This window comes from Bipolaris sorokiniana (genome assembly GCF_000338995.1).
Source record: "Bipolaris sorokiniana ND90Pr unplaced genomic scaffold COCSAscaffold_1, whole genome shotgun sequence".
In the NCBI taxonomy this organism is placed as follows: domain Eukaryota; kingdom Fungi; phylum Ascomycota; class Dothideomycetes; order Pleosporales; family Pleosporaceae; genus Bipolaris; species Bipolaris sorokiniana.
The window spans coordinates 1,190,751-1,207,453 of NW_006911895.1; the positions used below are offsets into that span (position 1 = coordinate 1,190,751).

At 49.6% G+C, this 16,703-nt stretch overlaps 7 protein-coding genes across 7 annotated transcripts; 3 read left to right on the forward strand and 4 right to left on the reverse strand.

Moving 5' to 3' along the window:
• Positions 1 to 213: 213 nt before the first annotated feature.
• Positions 214 to 2,556, forward strand: COCSADRAFT_32111 (uncharacterized protein). Its single transcript, XM_007696012.1, has 5 exons — positions 214 to 329; positions 382 to 673; positions 724 to 1,648; positions 1,697 to 1,961; positions 2,058 to 2,556. The coding sequence occupies exons 1-5, from the start codon at positions 280 to 282 to the stop codon at positions 2,215 to 2,217; spliced, it is 1,692 nt and encodes a 563-aa protein (XP_007694202.1). The 5' UTR covers positions 214 to 279; the 3' UTR covers positions 2,218 to 2,556.
• A 387-nt stretch (positions 2,557 to 2,943) lies between these two features.
• Positions 2,944 to 4,389, forward strand: COCSADRAFT_76992 (uncharacterized protein; the record flags this gene model as incomplete). The annotated part of the gene is made up of 2 exons (XM_007696531.1): positions 2,944 to 3,561; positions 3,589 to 4,389. 2 exons carry the CDS (start codon positions 2,944 to 2,946, stop codon positions 4,387 to 4,389), a joined length of 1,419 nt encoding a protein of 472 aa, XP_007694721.1.
• Positions 4,390 to 5,752: 1,363 nt separating this feature from the next.
• COCSADRAFT_32113 (uncharacterized protein) lies at positions 5,753 to 8,646 on the reverse strand. The gene has a single exon (XM_007696013.1). It carries the CDS (start codon positions 8,605 to 8,607, stop codon positions 6,106 to 6,108), a length of 2,502 nt encoding a protein of 833 aa, XP_007694203.1. The 5' UTR covers positions 8,608 to 8,646; the 3' UTR covers positions 5,753 to 6,105.
• A 292-nt stretch (positions 8,647 to 8,938) lies between these two features.
• On the forward strand, positions 8,939 to 10,157 carry COCSADRAFT_166374 (uncharacterized protein; the record flags this gene model as incomplete). The annotated part of the gene is made up of 2 exons (XM_007696532.1): positions 8,939 to 8,963; positions 9,016 to 10,157. The coding sequence occupies 2 exons, from the start codon at positions 8,939 to 8,941 to the stop codon at positions 10,155 to 10,157; spliced, it is 1,167 nt and encodes a 388-aa protein (XP_007694722.1).
• Positions 10,158 to 10,373: 216 nt separating this feature from the next.
• COCSADRAFT_21610 (uncharacterized protein) lies at positions 10,374 to 10,981 on the reverse strand (the record flags this gene model as incomplete). The annotated part of the gene is made up of 2 exons (XM_007695879.1): positions 10,374 to 10,811; positions 10,901 to 10,981. The coding sequence occupies 2 exons, from the start codon at positions 10,979 to 10,981 to the stop codon at positions 10,374 to 10,376; spliced, it is 519 nt and encodes a 172-aa protein (XP_007694069.1).
• A 553-nt stretch (positions 10,982 to 11,534) lies between these two features.
• On the reverse strand, positions 11,535 to 13,486 carry COCSADRAFT_131094 (uncharacterized protein). Its single transcript, XM_007696533.1, has 3 exons — positions 12,972 to 13,486; positions 12,029 to 12,916; positions 11,535 to 11,978 (listed from the first exon to the last, which is right to left on the reverse strand). Exons 1-3 carry the CDS (start codon positions 13,374 to 13,376, stop codon positions 11,865 to 11,867), a joined length of 1,407 nt encoding a protein of 468 aa, XP_007694723.1. The 5' UTR covers positions 13,377 to 13,486; the 3' UTR covers positions 11,535 to 11,864.
• A 260-nt stretch (positions 13,487 to 13,746) lies between these two features.
• COCSADRAFT_341309 (uncharacterized protein) lies at positions 13,747 to 14,895 on the reverse strand (the record flags this gene model as incomplete). The annotated part of the gene is made up of 3 exons (XM_007696534.1): positions 13,747 to 14,243; positions 14,385 to 14,637; positions 14,749 to 14,895. The coding sequence occupies 3 exons, from the start codon at positions 14,893 to 14,895 to the stop codon at positions 13,939 to 13,941; spliced, it is 705 nt and encodes a 234-aa protein (XP_007694724.1). The 3' UTR covers positions 13,747 to 13,938.
• Positions 14,896 to 16,703: the final 1,808 nt, after the last annotated feature.

The window sequence follows — 16,703 nt, forward strand, 5'->3', positions numbered from 1 at the left end:
TACAACGTAGCTGATAGCCTGAGATGTTCAGCAGCGAATCTAGACGGTGCCGGGGGATGGAAGTGAATGATTTGCCCGTGACAAGGTGATGGGGCGCGCGGCGAAAGATGACGCTGTTGTGCCCCGCCATTGGAAATGCCCCGCGGCAGGGGTCACGCCTAGCGCGAGTCGACAGCTCAAGCGCGTCCGGTGCCTGGCAGCTCTAACAGCGGTAACAAACATCTCTGTCATTTCTCTCGGCCGCTACCGGGAAAAGAAAAGAAAAGAAAATCTGTGAGAATGGCAGACCTCCCTCCTCCCGTACAAGGTCCAACTGCCAAGGAGAAGAAGTATGTCACCTCATTGCTGCTAAACAGCATTAACACGTACTGACCGCAATAGGTACGATCGTCAGCTACGCCTCTGGGGAGCTACAGGCCAAGCTGCGCTTGAGAGCTCCCATATTCTCCTCATAAACTCAGGACCGGGAGTGGTCGGTGTAGAGACACTCAAGAACCTTGTCCTGCCATGCATTGGGGACTTCACCATTCAAGACTCAGCCGTCGTCAATGAAGCAGATCTAGGCGTGAACTTCTTCCTGGAAGACCAACACTTGGGAGGTTTCCGTGCAGAACACACGTGTAATCTACTTAAGGAGCTGAATCCAGATGTACAGGGTCACTTCATCACAGAGGTACAACCGTGCTTTGCAGTTCGTCCATGATCATCGACTAATGGACCCAGCCTATCGAGTCGTGGCTATCACAGCCTAACGTCCTGCAACCATACTCCTTGATCATTGCGACCGCGCCTATCCGCCCCGATGTCCTCGTAAAGCTGTCTAGCCATGCAAGCGCTGCGCTCATTCCGCTATTTTACCTCCACTCGGTTGGCTTCTACGCTCACTTCTCCGTCCATCTGCCCCCCGCATTCCCCATCGTGGACACACACCCTAGTCCCGAAACCACATCAGACCTGCGACTACTGCAGCCGTGGCCAGAGCTAGTACATTATGCGGACGAGAAGACGGCCGATCTAGAAAACATGAAGGCTGAGGATCATGGCCACGTGCCATGGATAGCACTGCTGTTGCATTACCTAGAAAAGTGGAAGAAGGAACATGGGGGAGAGGTGCCACAGACTTACAAGGAGAAGACAGAGTTTAGGACTTCCGTTTCACAAGCTGCACGCACAGACAACCCAGAAGGCGGTGAAGAGAACTTCGATGAGGCAGTGGCAGCTGTTCTAAAGTCTCTCAATCCACCACAAGCAAGCAGCGCCGTCAAGGAAGTTTTTACAGCGCCAGAGTGCCTTCTGGTTCGCCAAGACTCACCAAGCTTCTGGGTCATCGCGAACGCCATTGGCTTGTTCTATACAAAATACAATGTCCTACCAGTTCCTGGCTCCGTGCCGGACATGAAGGCTCGCTCAGCGGACTACATCGAGTTGCAAAATGTCTACAAATCTAAAGCGCGGCGCGACCTGGCAGAGGTGGTGGAGAGTGTACGATTTTTGGAGCGCAATGCTAACCGTAGTGTGCCCATTGACGAGAAGGACATTGAGACTTTCTGCAAGAACGCAGCGCATATAAAACTAGTGCGCGGTCGACCATTTCACATAGTCCAAGCGGGTGAGAAGATTAAATGGGGCGATCGCGCCAAGTCGATTGGTAAGTACGTAGATATAAGAGACTGACGGATGAGCTAACATATCACAGCTCAGACACTCACATTTCCCGACTCACAGATCCCACTGTACATTGCCTTCCTAGCCTGGGATGAGTTTGCTGCGACGCACAATAAAGACGGTTTAGGAGGGGCGCCCCAAGTTGCCGGAGAAATCGACCCGGATGCAGATTCGGAAAAGCTGATTGGAATCGCTCTGAAGATCGCTGATGATCTGATCAAGGAAGCGAATGCTTCAATTGAGGAGGACGAGTATGCAACAATCCGATCACAGATTGGAGATTATGCGGGTGAGCTGTAAGTACACATTGCAACACCAAACTCATTATCAGATAGTCTTTATGCGAAGCCATCTGGACAGCTATGGAAGATACAAAACTAACTGTTTAACAGTGTACGAGCTGGCGGTGCTGAATTGCACAATATTGGCGCTTTAGCGGGTGGTATGGTCTCACAGGAGATTATCAAGGTGATCACTGAGCAGTATGTCCCCGTCGACAACACTTGTGTTTTCGATGGCATCAAGAGCAAGAGTACTGTATTCAGGATCTGAAGAAAACGGCCGCATGTTCTCGTGCATGGTATCGTAAAGGTCCTCAGGTTTGCAATCAACAAACAAGAAGCTGCCGCAAGGATGTCGTTTCAGAGAGTGGCGACTTCGCATCAAATTTTATACGGACAAGGTTCCGTCCTTACTTTCAGTTGCAACGAATGTAGTTGCTATTGTATATGGGTAAAGCACAAGGGATTTGCAATAGAGTCAAATTCGCCTGCAGCTAACACCGAAATAACGTGATTGCCTAGCGTTGGGCAGATTGATAGACGACGATCCAATGCGGAGAACGCATCGAATGGCTATGAATATTAAATCAGAATGATTATCAAACCACGAGTCTCTTGATTTATTCAGTGATTGAAAGAATGAAAGAGATACAATTAATGTTTGCCTTTGTTCTGAAGTGATGCGCTTGTGCTAGTATTTAACACTTCTTTCCTCTCTCACACTATTTTTCAGCCTAGGTATTCACAGGTAATACAACCCCTTGTTTGGAATAACAAACCCACAAGCATGGTGAAAAGGCGCAATATCACTACAAAGCAACCTACCCTACTGTTGACTGCTGAACCCCGGCCGACCAGTGGCAAGGGAGAAGCAGCTAATTTCCAAGCGTCATCACGTGATGACGCATACGCGACTGGAGTCGCGTCTGATCCCGGCCAAACTTGTCTGCCTGTCAACATTCGCTCAAACCAGGCGCTTCTTGTCTGCAATAGACCCATGGACTCTTCCTTTGATCTTCCGGACTCCACCGACTGGATCAAAACGTCCTTACCTGCCTTCGAACCGCTCGAAGCTGCCTTGCGCTGTGAGGTCTGCAAGGAGTTCTACCATAACCCCGTCATCACGTCCTGTTCCCACACATTCTGCTCGATATGTATACGAAGATGTATTGCTTCGGACGGGAAATGTCCGAGCTGCAAGACAGGATGCTCTAGCGACAAATTGGCACCAAATATTGCGGTTAGAGAAGTAGTAATGCGGTTTCAAGAGGCGAGGCCGAAAGCGCTGGAGTTAGCGCGTGCAGACAAAGACGAGGAAGTCAAGGGCGGTCGCAGAAAGAAGAGGAAAATAGAAGACACGGATATAGAGGAAGACGACAATGTCAGGCATACTCGGTCTCGACAAACCCGGAGTAAAAGTCAGCGCAACGGAGGTAGAGCAGCATCGCCTGCTGTAGTCGCTGATAGCGAAGACGGTGACGAAGATTTTGTCCCGGATGGTATGGTCAAGTGCCCAGTCTGCAATCGTGGCATGAAGGAAGAGCTAGTCTACAACCACCTGGATACATGCACTGGGCCAAATGCGTCGCCGGGGCGTAATACCAGGCCAAGGTATGTTTAGCAGAGATATAGCCTTGCATAGCAAGAGACTGACATTGTTGCTATCAGAATAAAACCAGCCTTCCCCGCGTTACAGACACGAAAAAAAGACCCTTCGCCTCCGCCAACAAGATTATCGCAACTCAACTATGCTATGATGAAAGAGACCGCATTGCGGAAAAAGCTACAAGAAATTGGCATCCCCAATTGGGGCACCAAAGACCTAATGAAGAGGAGACATATAGAGTGGATCAATATCTTTAACTCGAATTGCGACGCCCATGATAGTCTGAGAAAGAGTCACAGGCAGTTGTTGAAAGAATTAGACGAGTGGGAGCAGACCCAGGGCGGTAAATCGAACAACAAGGAGAGTGCGATTATGAGGAAGGACTTCGACGGCGAAGGGTATGCAAAATCGCATAGAACAGAATTCGAGGACTTGATTGCACGAGCGCGGCAAAAACGTGCGACGTCCAAAACAGACGACGAGTATTCTGGGCAAAACACGCCTGCAGACGGACAACGCACAGGAACGCGAGACGAGACTACGGCGAATGGTACCGATGATCCCTCTCGAGAATCCATATCGAATCATGCTTCCCCAGATACACTTCTGCCAGGCTACGGTCCCCACAATCCATCCGAAGACGGCCAATCAGCGCCGGCCACCATGCCAGCAAAAGGTGAAGCAGCGAATAGCACGTCGACAATACATACTCTGAAATCCGACAATTCGATGCAAGGAAAAGAGATTCCCTTAGGAAGTCCGAGCCGTCAGGTGCCCATTTATGCGGTTCCTGAAAAACCAGTCAAGGACATGGAGGGTAATGCGGCCGTGCAATAGTAACCAGAGTATGCAGTTGGAATAGAACCTTGGTTGACCTCAAGGACTACTTTATTCACATGTTTTCCAATATCTAACGTGCTGTATTTCAGTCCACATCCCCTTCACCACTTTTCAGGACAGAGCTAGCTTCACACTTCCTGTTTGCGCTAAGAAGACTTCAACCTACAGCACAGTTAACCAACCTTTACACGCCATGTCTCCACCTGACTCGGCACACGCTTTTGAGGAGGGACCATCCATGGATTCAGGAATAGGCCTTCCGCCTAGCCCAGCACGTACCCCACCAGATGCGTCGCAACTTGCACGCCAATCCTCATGTTACCACCAACCACGGAGCAGTTATGAGGCTCTCCATCGTAAACTATGGGATTTTGAAGACACCACGCCCGTGCCAGTAGAAAATTCAAACAAAGACGCACCACACAACAATGTGCGCTTCGCCAATCAGACCGCTCTATCTCCCTCACGGCCTGCAAGCACAACTTCTTCCAAAGGAGATGGCCGATCAATTAGAGCGAGGAACTCGCAAATGCCTCCGAGGCCTCAGACACCATATCCACACCAGCGTAAAGCAGAAGCTAATGAGACTTCCCATACCAGGGATATAGAAGAGGTGTTGCGACCACAGAAAGGAAGAAAGACACCAGTGCTGATGAATGCCCCGAAGCTACAATGGGACCTTACCAAGCCGCTTTTTGGGATGCCAAGTCAGAGCACCCTGGACGGTGAGGAGGAAGCTGATGAGAAAGAAGTGGCAGAGGCAGAGCGACGTAGTGCCAGGACGGTAGAAAGAACAAGCACACCGATTCCTACGTCCACCCCAGTGAAGGACAATACACAACACCGCAAAGCAAAAAGTAAGCCTTACCATCTTTACTCGCAAGAAGTAGCTAGGCATGTACTAACAAATCTTCCAGGCGCGCTGCCTCCAACCCAATCATCCCTCCAAATCTACACCATCGAGCGACAAAAATCCCCTTCCCCCCATCAACAACCATCTCCTCCACCCACACCACACATCCCCGCTCTCCTGCGCGTACTGGACGCGAACCTGCATCCCCAGCCCCATCAGCTAAGGCCCTTACCCGAAAGCGACGAGCGCCCCGAGCTCTCCCAGTCCCGCTACCAACTCTCACCCTTCCCCCGCTGTCGCCCAATAAGAGGTGAAGACAGTTCTGGTCTAGTGCACTCCTGCCTCGATGACCCGCGCAACCAAAACAGCAGCGGAAGCCTTTACACCCAGCGTACCAGGGAAACAGATCCCTACCCCTTCACCACGACTGAGACGCTCGGATTGCAGACTGCGCGTTTGCTGCCTGTCCAGCGTGTTGAGCGTGCTGATATAAGGTGTGGGCATGTTAGCATCGCGAATCGACGGTGCTGCGGTGTGCTGGATCTGAATAGTGAGGAGCAATATGAGGGGTTAAGGGGGGAGCTTGTGGGAGCTGGAGGGAAGACAAAGTTCAGGGCGAGAGTGAGGAGGGCGTGGGATAAGGTTCGGGTGTTGTTTTGTAGGAAGGGGGGTTTTTGAGTGGAGAGCGTTGGGATAGCAATGTGTAGTCGTGTGTTCGTCGTTGCGGATGAGGATTGTTCTCTGGGTGTGGAAAACATAGGTAACGACGCATTATGGGACATGTTACTCATTGCTGAGTAATTATTCAAATAATACAACTTTCTTTCTAAATCTATCAGGCACGAGTTTTTTAATCCTCTTTAACCCAAGTTGAACTCGCTTGCTAGACCAGCATGACGCATAAACTTTTCCTTTGCCCTAACTGCCTTCCTCATCCTTGCCGCCTCGTCCGTATCCTGACCCTCTGGTAGATCTAGATCGACCTTCTTCCTCGTCGACACGCCCGACTCAGTAACAGCCTTACGACTTGCGCCATCTATCCTTGCTCCGCCACGGACCTTGGCAGGCGTTTTGTCGTTACGACCAGCACCAGTTCGTTGACCCGGAACCTTCATGCCGCTAGGCCGTTCCCGTAGAGCAAAAGCCTTGGCTAAATGGCCCAGGTGCAGAGCTTTGATGTCGAAATACTTGCGTTCATCAGCAATGTGCGTAGCGTAGGCACGGATGTGACTTTGGAACGCGCGGCGGGCAGCTTCGAGGCGGGCAGGGGAAGCCAGAGCCCAGCGTTCAATGGCGAGCTGGAGATCTGTTGCTTTGTCCATGTAAGCATTCTTTTCCATGACACCGCTGGTGACAAGACCACGGTTGAGAATATCATCTGCATCTTGACGCGCAATATGAATGCCCGCCTCGGTGTCCTTGCGGTCAGATCTGAGGATATCAACATAGCCTTCTTCGGAGCCGGGCATGAGGAAGATGCATGCGCGTCCATCACGACCCGCACGCGCCGTACGACCGATTCTGTGCAAATGGTCTTCTCGTGCAAAAGCAGGATCGAACTCGATAACTAAATCTACGTTTGGCAGATCGAGACCACGAGAGGCGACGTCGGTAGCAATGAGGACAGATGGTTCCTTGTTCTTTGCAAACTGTGCGAGTGTCGATGTTCGGAGGGATTGTTGGAGGGAACCGTGGAGACGGTATGCTGTTACTGAATGTGTCTTTGGTGATAATATCGGCGCTACTGCACTCGTTACTTCGAGTTTTGTAGGATCTGACTGTATCGCTTTGGTCTTTTTGCTGGATTTCTTGTCGTCTTTTGTAGCCTCATCATCGGTTGAGTCTTCTTTATCCTCCTCCTTTTGTTCTTCTTTTCCTTCAAGATCGCTAGTGAGCATGTCAAAGTGGAAGTCGACAGAGTCGGCACACGATATGAAGACGATTGCCTTCATCACAGAGCCTTTTCGTGCAAAAGCGCGCTTCAGATAGGCAATCAACGACACCAGTCGCAGCTTAGGCGCTACAACAGCATACGATTGCTTCAACTGTGCGGGTGCGAAGAAAGTGATATCTCTGCTTGTCTCGCTTGTTTCTGGTCTTTTCTCTGACGGATCAGCTCGAAGATGCACGGCGTCCTTCAAACTTATCTGACCCAGTCTCTCAACATCCATCTTCATAGTTGCGGAACAGAGTACTGTGGTGCGCTTCTCTGGGAGCCCTGGTATCCGCGATTTTTCATCTTTCCTCGCGCGCATTCGTAGGTTCAAAGCACCAACAATCTTCTGAATCTCTTGCTCGAAACCAAGTTCCATCAGGCGATCTCCTTCATCCAGAACTAGCCACCTGACATTGCTCACGTCCAGCGCTTCTGTATGCTCTAGATGATCCACCAGTCGACCCGGTGTTGCAACCAAGATGTTGATTCCTTTTCGCAAACGGGCCTTCTCCGACTTCTTTTTCTCACCACCAATGACTGTCGTGGCTACCAGCCAATGTGCGCACCCAAGTATCTTTTCCAGTACCATGGCAATCTGCTTGCTCAGTTCTCGCGTTGGTGCTAGGATGATAGCAAACAGGCCTGAATTTCTCTGCACGTTTTCATCGACTTTCCGTTTCTTCATGTTCGCCGACAAGTCCATTAGTCTCTGGACAATGGGCAAAAGATAGGCCAGCGTCTTTCCGGAACCAGTTTCAGCCTGTATAAAAGCATCCGAGTCGTTTTTGACCAATTGTGTTATCGCGGCTTTCTGAATGGCTGTGGGCGCTTTCAGGTCCATCTTGTTGAGCAAGTGGCTAGCAAGCGTTGTGGACATGCCAAGTGAAGTGAATGTGTGGAGTTCGCTGCTGAGGGGCGCATTCGAAGGTTCGACGGGCGCATCGTCTTCGCGTGGTTGGGTTGCTTCCGACTTGGTGGTGGAAGTGGGATTGTAGGTAAACAGCGAGGAAATGACCTGCTTGCCTCCCTTTGGTGCATTCTGCTGCTCGCCAGGACGTTTTGTCGCATTAGCGTTCGACTGCGGCCTGAAGTTGGGGTCTGCAGTCTTTTCAGCCGCCTTCGGCTTGAATTCTCCGCTCACACGCGCTCGCTTTGGATGTCTGTCGCCATGGTCGAGCAGGTCGGAATCGTCGACAGGCTTTGGTGTGCGCGGGCCTAACTCGGTACGGTTCACGTTGGTGGCATGGTCGACCTTCTTCTTGGGTACTGTTTCGCCGTTCAATCGTGCTGTCGCCTTGGTGTGCCAGTTCTGCGCCGCCTTCTTCGCCGTGAGCCGACTCTTCCAGTTGCCGCCCTTGAAGGTTGGCTTTGCGACGATGCCGCTTTCCGGGATGGAGAAGTTGAGGAACATGCCATCGTCGCCCATGTCTGCGCTGTATCGCCGTTGCCGGTCGTGAAAGTAGCGGGGCGTCAATCGTCGACTGCGACAGAATGCGAAATCTCGACTTCCATCTTTTTAGTGGGGCACTAAACCCGATGCGGCCATACGTGTGCACCCATGATGCTACCTTCAGCGCAGAAACCAGACGTCTTGTCCATTCTCAACTGTTGCAAGTCATGGGAGCCTTTTCATCGCCTCTCCATGTTTCGTCCATCTCCACGTTGCGCGGGAGAAGTCGCATCGTCCGCTTGGTCGTTGCGCATCTCGATAGCTAACTCCAGTCTTGCTCCGAGCGACACTTCCGCAACTCCCCGCAATGTCACCACTCCGGTTAGCATCTGGTGAATACAACCTTATACTCCGATGCTGAGCCATTGAGCTGACCAAGATCAGTACCGATAGCACGCTCGTGTCTTCTAGCCAAGTTTTCGCGTCCATTGCAAGCTTCGAGGACAAGTAACAGCATTCGCTTCTTCTCCGGATCCCCGAGTCTGTGCAATACCTCATCCTCGAATCCCCAGCCCCATATCTTCCGCCATGTCGCTCCCTTACGCGACTACCGGAGGGACTTGCGCCTCAATCAGCGTACTGTCGGTCTAGTACCCACCATGGGCGCTTTGCACGAGGGCCATATCTCGCTCATGCGCCATGCCGCAGCTGAAAACACCGACGTCTTTGTCACAATCTACGTGAACCCAACCCAATTCGGCCTGAACGAGGATCTCGACTCGTACCCAAAGACATGGGAGTCAGACCTGCACATAGTAGAACAGCTGAACCAAGAGCTGGCAAGCTCAGGCCAAGGACGAGTCACGGCCATCTTCGCACCAGACACTAAAACTATGTATCCTACCCTTCCGCCCGACAGCAGCATCCCCGGTGTAGGAACGTTTGTTGAGATGCGTCCGCTTGGTCAAATTCTCGAGGGCGCATCGAGACCCGTCTTCTTTCGCGGCGTAGCAACCGTGTGCATGAAGCTCTTCAATATTTGCGCCCCGGATCGCGTTTACTTTGGCCAAAAGGACGTCCAACAGACTCGTGTCATCAAGCGAATGATCAGCGACTTCCACCTTGACACGGATCTGCGTATAGTCCCCACGTCAAGGGAGTCCGACGGTCTTGCGCTTTCGTCTCGCAACGTCTACCTGGGTACACGCCGCCGCAATGTGGCTATTGTTCTCAACCAAGCACTCCGCAAGGCAGAACTCAAGTACAAAAACGGGATGCGCCTGCGGAATGATGTACTGTGGCCTGCATTTGACCACACAAATATGACTCTCCTTGAGCAAGAGCAGCTAGAGCCCAGCCAGCGCGCAAAGTTTGAAGTCGACTACATTAGCCTTGCAGACCCAGATACCATGGAAGAAATCGAGCAGATTGACGACAGCAAGGGTGCAATTATAAGTGGTGTGGTCAAGATGCTGCCGGTGGAGGAACCACAGCTAGACAAAGAGGATTTGGGCCGGCTGGACGCTGAGGGTCATCAAGTTCCTGTCCGGTTACTTGATAATATCATTCTGGAGCCTATGAGATGATCACCTTGGTTGAAGACATATATTTTTGAACTTGATAAAACAAAATACATTAGGTGCTGTATTCCTGAATAGACCTATCAATGAAACGCTTTTGCAACCTGTGCATACCCTTGCTTTTTCACTTCTTAACCTCGCTCTGCGATTACTGTGACTTTGCAACCTATTTTGCCCTATCCTGTAAAGTACGAACCTGGTCTTCCAAACCCCTTACACTTCTCATTTCTGGTTCTTTTTTTCGCCAGATAGTGTCTTGTACATGATCGCATCCTGATCACTAACATCACCACGAGACTGCTTCTCTGTCTCTAGCATATCTTCCATCTTTAACTCCATCATACTACTCCTCTTATGCACCGCACGCGGCGGTATCGCAACATCACCAGGGGACTTCCTCGCCGCATCATTCACCAACGAGTCGTTCAAAGACAGACAAGACTTTGATTTTCCCCAGGAATCCTCGTATTCAGATCCAGACCCGCGTGTCGATATATCCCGAGTAGCAAGACTGGGTGGATACGGCAGCACGTCAGGTCCAAAGTCGAGTAAACTTGTGCCATTGCTCCTGGTTCTGCTCCGAATTTGTTCACATTGCGCCTCCGTAAGACCGGGTATGCATTCTGAGATGTCTAAATGCCGTACATCTGTCGGTGCGCCCTATACATGTATATATTAGAAAGTGTGATGATACTCCACGCATGTGACTGGTAGGATAAGAGTTAGCATAATGGAAATGGTGAACATACAATGACCATAGCCCTCTTAGTCCGTGGAGCAAAACAGGGAAACACATGTTGCATCACAGTAGCCATAGACATGGATGCCATTGCTGTAGGTGTGGGGTGGAAAAACGGGTTGCAGCGTATGTGCTTGGTTACTGGAGAAGAAGCAACAAATTACAGATCTGGATCAGTGGTAATGGATAGATGGATGGTCGGCATCTGCCAATAAACGCCAAGGTGGGATTTCCAAAGCCGGAGCCAGGCATGAGGAGCACAGGCGCTGAAACATAGGCCTCGGTACAAAGGGAATTGCACTGTGCCGGGAGGCTAGGCGTGACAACGACGTGAAAGAAAGAGCGGAAAATATAGCTCGAGTTTGATCAGTGATGTGCTTGTAGTCACAGGCATCGGAAAAAATTGATCTGCAAAGTAAAACCAAATAACTAAAAAAAAGGGAAGAAAATGGATACGGAAACCAGGGTTCGCTTAGAAGTTCTCATGGTGTGACAAGCTTTTCTCTAAACTTGGCTGCCCGAGTCACGACCCTTGCGAATCACAAACTTTAGTCTTGTTTGAGATTGATTTCTTTGTTTACTCTTCCCGTATCGATCTAAGATTATCAGTTGGTGCCAGCAGAAATGTGGAGATGAGAGAGCACCTGTTAAGGCGCTAGTAGGCACATAAGATTCTCAACAAAGTACTGTTGTTTCAAGATGCATGTTCACGTGATTGCACGCAAGAACACATTGCTACTAGGTTCTGATCGGAGCATTTGTATCTGTGCTCTTGAAACGACAATGCTAACAATGTGGTGGCCGTCAGTTCACTTGAAATCATCCTCACGCTGGTCCAAAGTTGTGAGTGGTGTTTAGTAATTTTCCTGCGAGGTCGATTGCATTGAAGCATACCTATGGCAATACTAAATGTAATCTCAGCGGCAAGCACTCTAGACAGACAACAGGCCTGTAACGTGCCTTGGATGCTGCATCTATTTCGGGTAGTCTTTGACATGGTAGCTCTTGAGCTTAACGAATTGGTCGAAGCCGAACCTGCTGAGAGTCTGACCTCGGCCAGAGTCTTTCCAGCCAACCCATGCCAAGTCCTAAAGTTATCAGTATGCAATTCTATGACTGTGGCGATAGAGCTACTTACCGGTGCGGGGTAATCGCATCGATTGACAAAGACGGTACCAGCTTCAACATCATCGGCGAGTTCATGGCCTTTGTTAACATCCTTGGTCCAAATGCTAGCTGTAAGTCCAAATTGGCTATCATTCATGAGCTTGATTGCTTCTGTGTCATTCTTGACCTTCATAACCGGAATAACAGGGCCAAATGTTTCCTCAGTCATCACTACCATCTCGTGGTTGACGTTTGTCAGCAGGGTCGGAGCGACATAGTTGCCGTCTGCGGGTGGGTTCTGGAATGTTGCATTTTCTGGGGTAGCATCCTTGGCTCCCTTTTCCAGGGCGTCTTTGACGTGCTCACGAATAGTCTCTGCAGATCTCTTAGAGACCACGGGGCCAACATGCGTGTTCTTGTCAAACGGATCGCCGAGCCTGTATCCCTTAAGTACCTCTTGGAGTGCTGATACAAACTCATCGTGAATTTTCTCGTCCACGTAGATCCTCTCGACACTGCAGCAACTCTGGCCTGAGTTGAAGACTGCGCCATCTACGAGCTCTTCAGCAGCCCATTTGACGTCAACGTCAGAACGAACATAAGCGGGGTCCTTGCCTCCTAGCTCAAGGCCTATTCGGAGTGGAACCCTGTCATTTGCAGCTTGCTGAATGGCGAGACCATTGGCTACTGATCCGGTGAAGCAAACAAGCTGAATCTTTAGTGATCGTGCAATTGACTCAATCTGGGTGACAGATCCACAGTGAAAGATTTGAAGCACACCATCAGGAAGGCCAGCCTCCTTGAAGATCTGCTGAATCTGCTCGGCACTCGTTGGCGTCTGTGGCGATGGCTTCAAAATGACGGAATTTCCTGCAAGCAGAGCAGGCACTAGCGAGTTGATGAGGGTCAGATATGGGTACTGCAGGTATAGTTAGCAGGTGCAAAACTTAATGTAACCCTTGGCCACAACCCACATTCCACGGAAATAGAATCAATACGGGACCCAGCGGGACTTTCTTAATGTAGCGTTTGAAGCCCTTCTCTGGTTCGCCGTCCGTATCCTTGAGCGTCTCATCGCTAATCTTGAGCAGGTACTCGCCGCGCATAACCGCCGTGCTGACCTCCTTGGCAGTATAGGCGATGGGGCGACCCATCTGTTCTGTGATCTCTTTACCCAAAACATCTTGGCGCTCATTTAGCAGCTTCAAGGCCTTCTTAACAATAGCCTGCCTCTCAGAGAGTGGCGTGCGTCGATAGGACTCAAATGCCGTAGCAGCCGTCTCAGGGAGAGACTGCAAATCAGCATCTGAGAGGCCATTGCGTGTGACGATTGGCTTGTTGGTGATGGGAGAGATGGTCGTGATCTTCTCGAGCGACATGGCGGTGCTTGTTTGGTACGAGGCCTCTATGGATAAATTCAAGTGGCAATGTACAATAAACAGACACGGCAATGTCGATTCAGCGGCGCCTTGGGAGCAGTTAATTTTGAGTTGAAGCGTTGCCCGCCGCCAAACCGGAAATGACGTATGACACGCTAGGACTAGCTCGTGCACGTTCCATCCCAGTGGAGGACATTCACCCCTCCACGCCGAAAAACGGACTCGATACAATCTCTTATCACGGTTATCGACGGCGCGATTACATACTCACTTGTGCTATTGTGACCATGATGAGGAAAAATCACCGTGCATTTGCTCGGCCATCTCATCGGATTGCTCAAGCCTTCTACTTACCACACGGCCGTAATGACCTGCACAGTAGGGCCGCAGCAGGAGCTCAATACCCTGGACCGTCTCCACCGGCCTGGTCATCTACCGGAGAATTGGCTTGGTTATGACCTTTGAGTAATGTACCACCATATTTTATGTTGAGACGCAAGATTGCCGTCGGCATGGGTTCGGGCCTTTTCCTGCCATCTCATTGAGATGCCGCCAATGCATCTCAGTGAGTAGTAGACAGTGCAGGGTCAATCACATATCTGATTAGGAACAAAGTACCATATTCATCGGTGTATGGCGAAGGCATGGTATTGGTAATGCATTTGCACCTCCTCTTGAGCAGCCTTAATGACCCACTTTGCGCAACGGAATACAGAATCTTCAACCGTAGAAGAGTAGCAGGTATACCGACACCATCTTTCTCTTTATAGGTAATTTTCATGCCAATTTTCTGCACACACTTGGCAGAGACTTTTAACTGTGCCTGTTGAGCGGCCTCCAGGGGGGGTACTTGGTACCCCCTAGTTCCTACACCACCCTGCATTCTGCATAGAACCTCTAGAATACCTACTCAACCCCGCTATCCTTGGATCAACCCCTTTAGATGGGGCGGATCCTTTTACCACACGATATCTGCTGTCTATTGGGAAGCCCAAGACCGAGGCCTACTCGGTGTGCAAAGTTTCACAAGCGACAGGGTGTCCATGTCCACGTGGGTGTGCGAGCTTGTCAAGCCTTTGTGAACCATGTGACCCTCAAGGGCGGATGAACTGGCGCTAGAAGCCGAAATCCAGCGTCCATAGTGACTACATCTTGGGTGGCCTATAGTCTCTTCAATAATCATATCTCTACCTGTCATGACCGGGTCCCGCACGTGTCCATCAACGGGGCGGCCGTAGGATTCATGCAGCGATGTCAAGGGCTGTACGAGCAATATATGAAGATCAACAAGCTGAGCTGGACTCGGCTTTGGAAGCCGTAGTGCCTTATCCTGTCACCTTCCCTGCTTAACGGTGCAGCTGTATTCGCTTACGCCATGTGCCTTAGATAAATTTGCAAAAACTTGGGTGCTGTCTATTTGGGCCTTTACCCATCCCCGTGGGGCGGGATAGTTGTGCGGAACGGCTCGGTACGACACATCTCTGAGTAGTCCTTGTGTTGAGGGACTTGCTCCGCCCATGAAGATCACACTGTCGGCCTCAGTGTACACAGTAAGAAACTGCTTACCTTGTTTTGAGAACTATACCAGAATGGAATGACGATCAGCACAAACACAATATGAGCACCCAATTTATGCTTGTTGTGTTCGAATTCCGCCTGCCTCATCGCCACTCAAGCCACCCAATTCTTGTAAAGTCGAACTGTGGCGTAATCGTCTGCTCAGGGCAATAAGCATATTTTGATGCTGCATGCCTTTTAATTTTAAAAGCAACGATCTGACAAAAGCCTCGGAATATTATCCACGTAAACAAACGAGTGGTAGCAAGTCTCTCATGATTGCGCACCAACATGTTATAGTTGAACAACATACTCTTGGGACGCCAAAGTAGTTGGATAGAACTCTTTGGTTGTATCCCCACACCGTCTTACAGTGGGCCGACTACATGAAGGCTGTTTTTGTATAGTTCGAACAAAAACATGGATTGAGAATGCCTCCATGCCGTTCTATAGTTAGGAATCACAACAAGTTCGGCACGCAACATGTCGAAGCCGTCCAAGGTCCGACTAGGAGAACCCCACGTAAAGTCGCCCCCGGCGGTTAAGAAAAACCAGAGATAAAGTGGATATTGTGATATAAAGATACGATATACATAGTTTGTTTGAAAAAAGCACAGCAGTAAGCAATATGAATTGTGGTGGTCTTTTGCGGCCTGTCATGATCTAGCGTTGGCGTTTTGTCATTTGTCGGTGAGCTAAAGTGGCTGAATCGCAATGGTAACCCAAATGATATCCAAAACTATTGCGAATAATGTTAGACATTGTGGAGGATTCAGGGAAACTTGTTCTATACAGTCGTATAGATCTAGAATTTTGAAAGTTAGCAGGCCTGGTGTTGGGTAGCTGCGTCATTGTGGTAAGAGCACCTCAAGTCTGCTACTGCAAAGTACATCGGAAAGACCATCTCAAAATCCTTCGCTGTGTGTTTGTGTTGCTAATTGAATTTTAGTATAGAAATGTATCTTTTTTAATATATAAATGATTTGCAACTCGAGATGGATCGTCAATTGTTATTGCAATGGCATCTCAATTTGGTGTCTAGAATACGAGAACACCTTTAATGTCTTGTGAAATTCGATTCTAACTTCATCACCGTCCTCGTACAGCATGTGAATCTACGTCTGTAGCATGTGTTTAGTGTATGTTCGATAGTAGCATTGAGCTGTCGAATTTGGATGATATCAGATGTAAGTAGGTTGAAGGTCACACTAGCAGAACAAGGTGTAACTATGTCAACTCACTAAGGTTTACGTCGAGGGCTTATACATCAAACTAACAATCATAAGCATGACTAACAAATGTGTTTAATATATGGGTCAGTGCAGAAGTAACACTGGTTCAACTAAGCGTATAATGTCCTAGTTGTTGAAACCAGTGCCGTCCGTTATGGATGGATAGTGCGCAGGGCATCTATGACCTCTAATTATCTACAAGGTGTATTTGTATAGGAAAATGAAGCAACGAGAGTGAGTTGTGTTGTCAGCAACTCCATAGCAAGGTGGGGGTTTTGTTGTTTGTTGTCACCAACGTATTTGAAGATAACATGGTTGCTTTTTGCAGCTGAAAGTGACAATATTACCAATAAGGACCTCTGTTGTCTCACAACCTTACTTTGTTTACTGCCATTTTCTTAACTCTATAGTCTCAAGTGCAAATGCATCATTGTTGAAGGCCTCTTTCCACAAATTACACCATCCATGCAGACGACATTAGCTACGGTCAGACCATGATAGAGACGTGCTGCATGTTATGTTACACAGCACATGATAC

Bases quoted from the DNA above. Each gene is read 5' to 3' on its own strand.
- COCSADRAFT_131094 (XM_007696533.1), bottom strand. From the start codon at position 13,376: ATGTCGCTCGAGAAGATCACGACCATCTCTCCCATCACCAACAAGCCA. The intron at 12,917-12,971 runs GTGGGTTGTGGC...CTATACCTGCAG, and splicing joins TGATTCTATTTCCGTGGAAT to TACCCATATCTGACCCTCAT. The intron at 11,979-12,028 runs GTAAGTAGCTCT...TGATAACTTTAG, and splicing joins GATGCGATTACCCCGCACCG to GACTTGGCATGGGTTGGCTG.
- COCSADRAFT_32113 (XM_007696013.1), bottom strand. From the start codon at position 8,607: ATGGGCGACGATGGCATGTTCCTCAACTTCTCCATCCCGGAAAGCGGC.
- COCSADRAFT_32111 (XM_007696012.1), top strand. From the start codon at position 280: ATGGCAGACCTCCCTCCTCCCGTACAAGGTCCAACTGCCAAGGAGAAG. The intron at 674-723 runs GTACAACCGTGC...TAATGGACCCAG, and splicing joins AGGGTCACTTCATCACAGAG to CCTATCGAGTCGTGGCTATC. The intron at 1,962-2,057 runs GTAAGTACACAT...ACTGTTTAACAG, and splicing joins GGAGATTATGCGGGTGAGCT to TGTACGAGCTGGCGGTGCTG.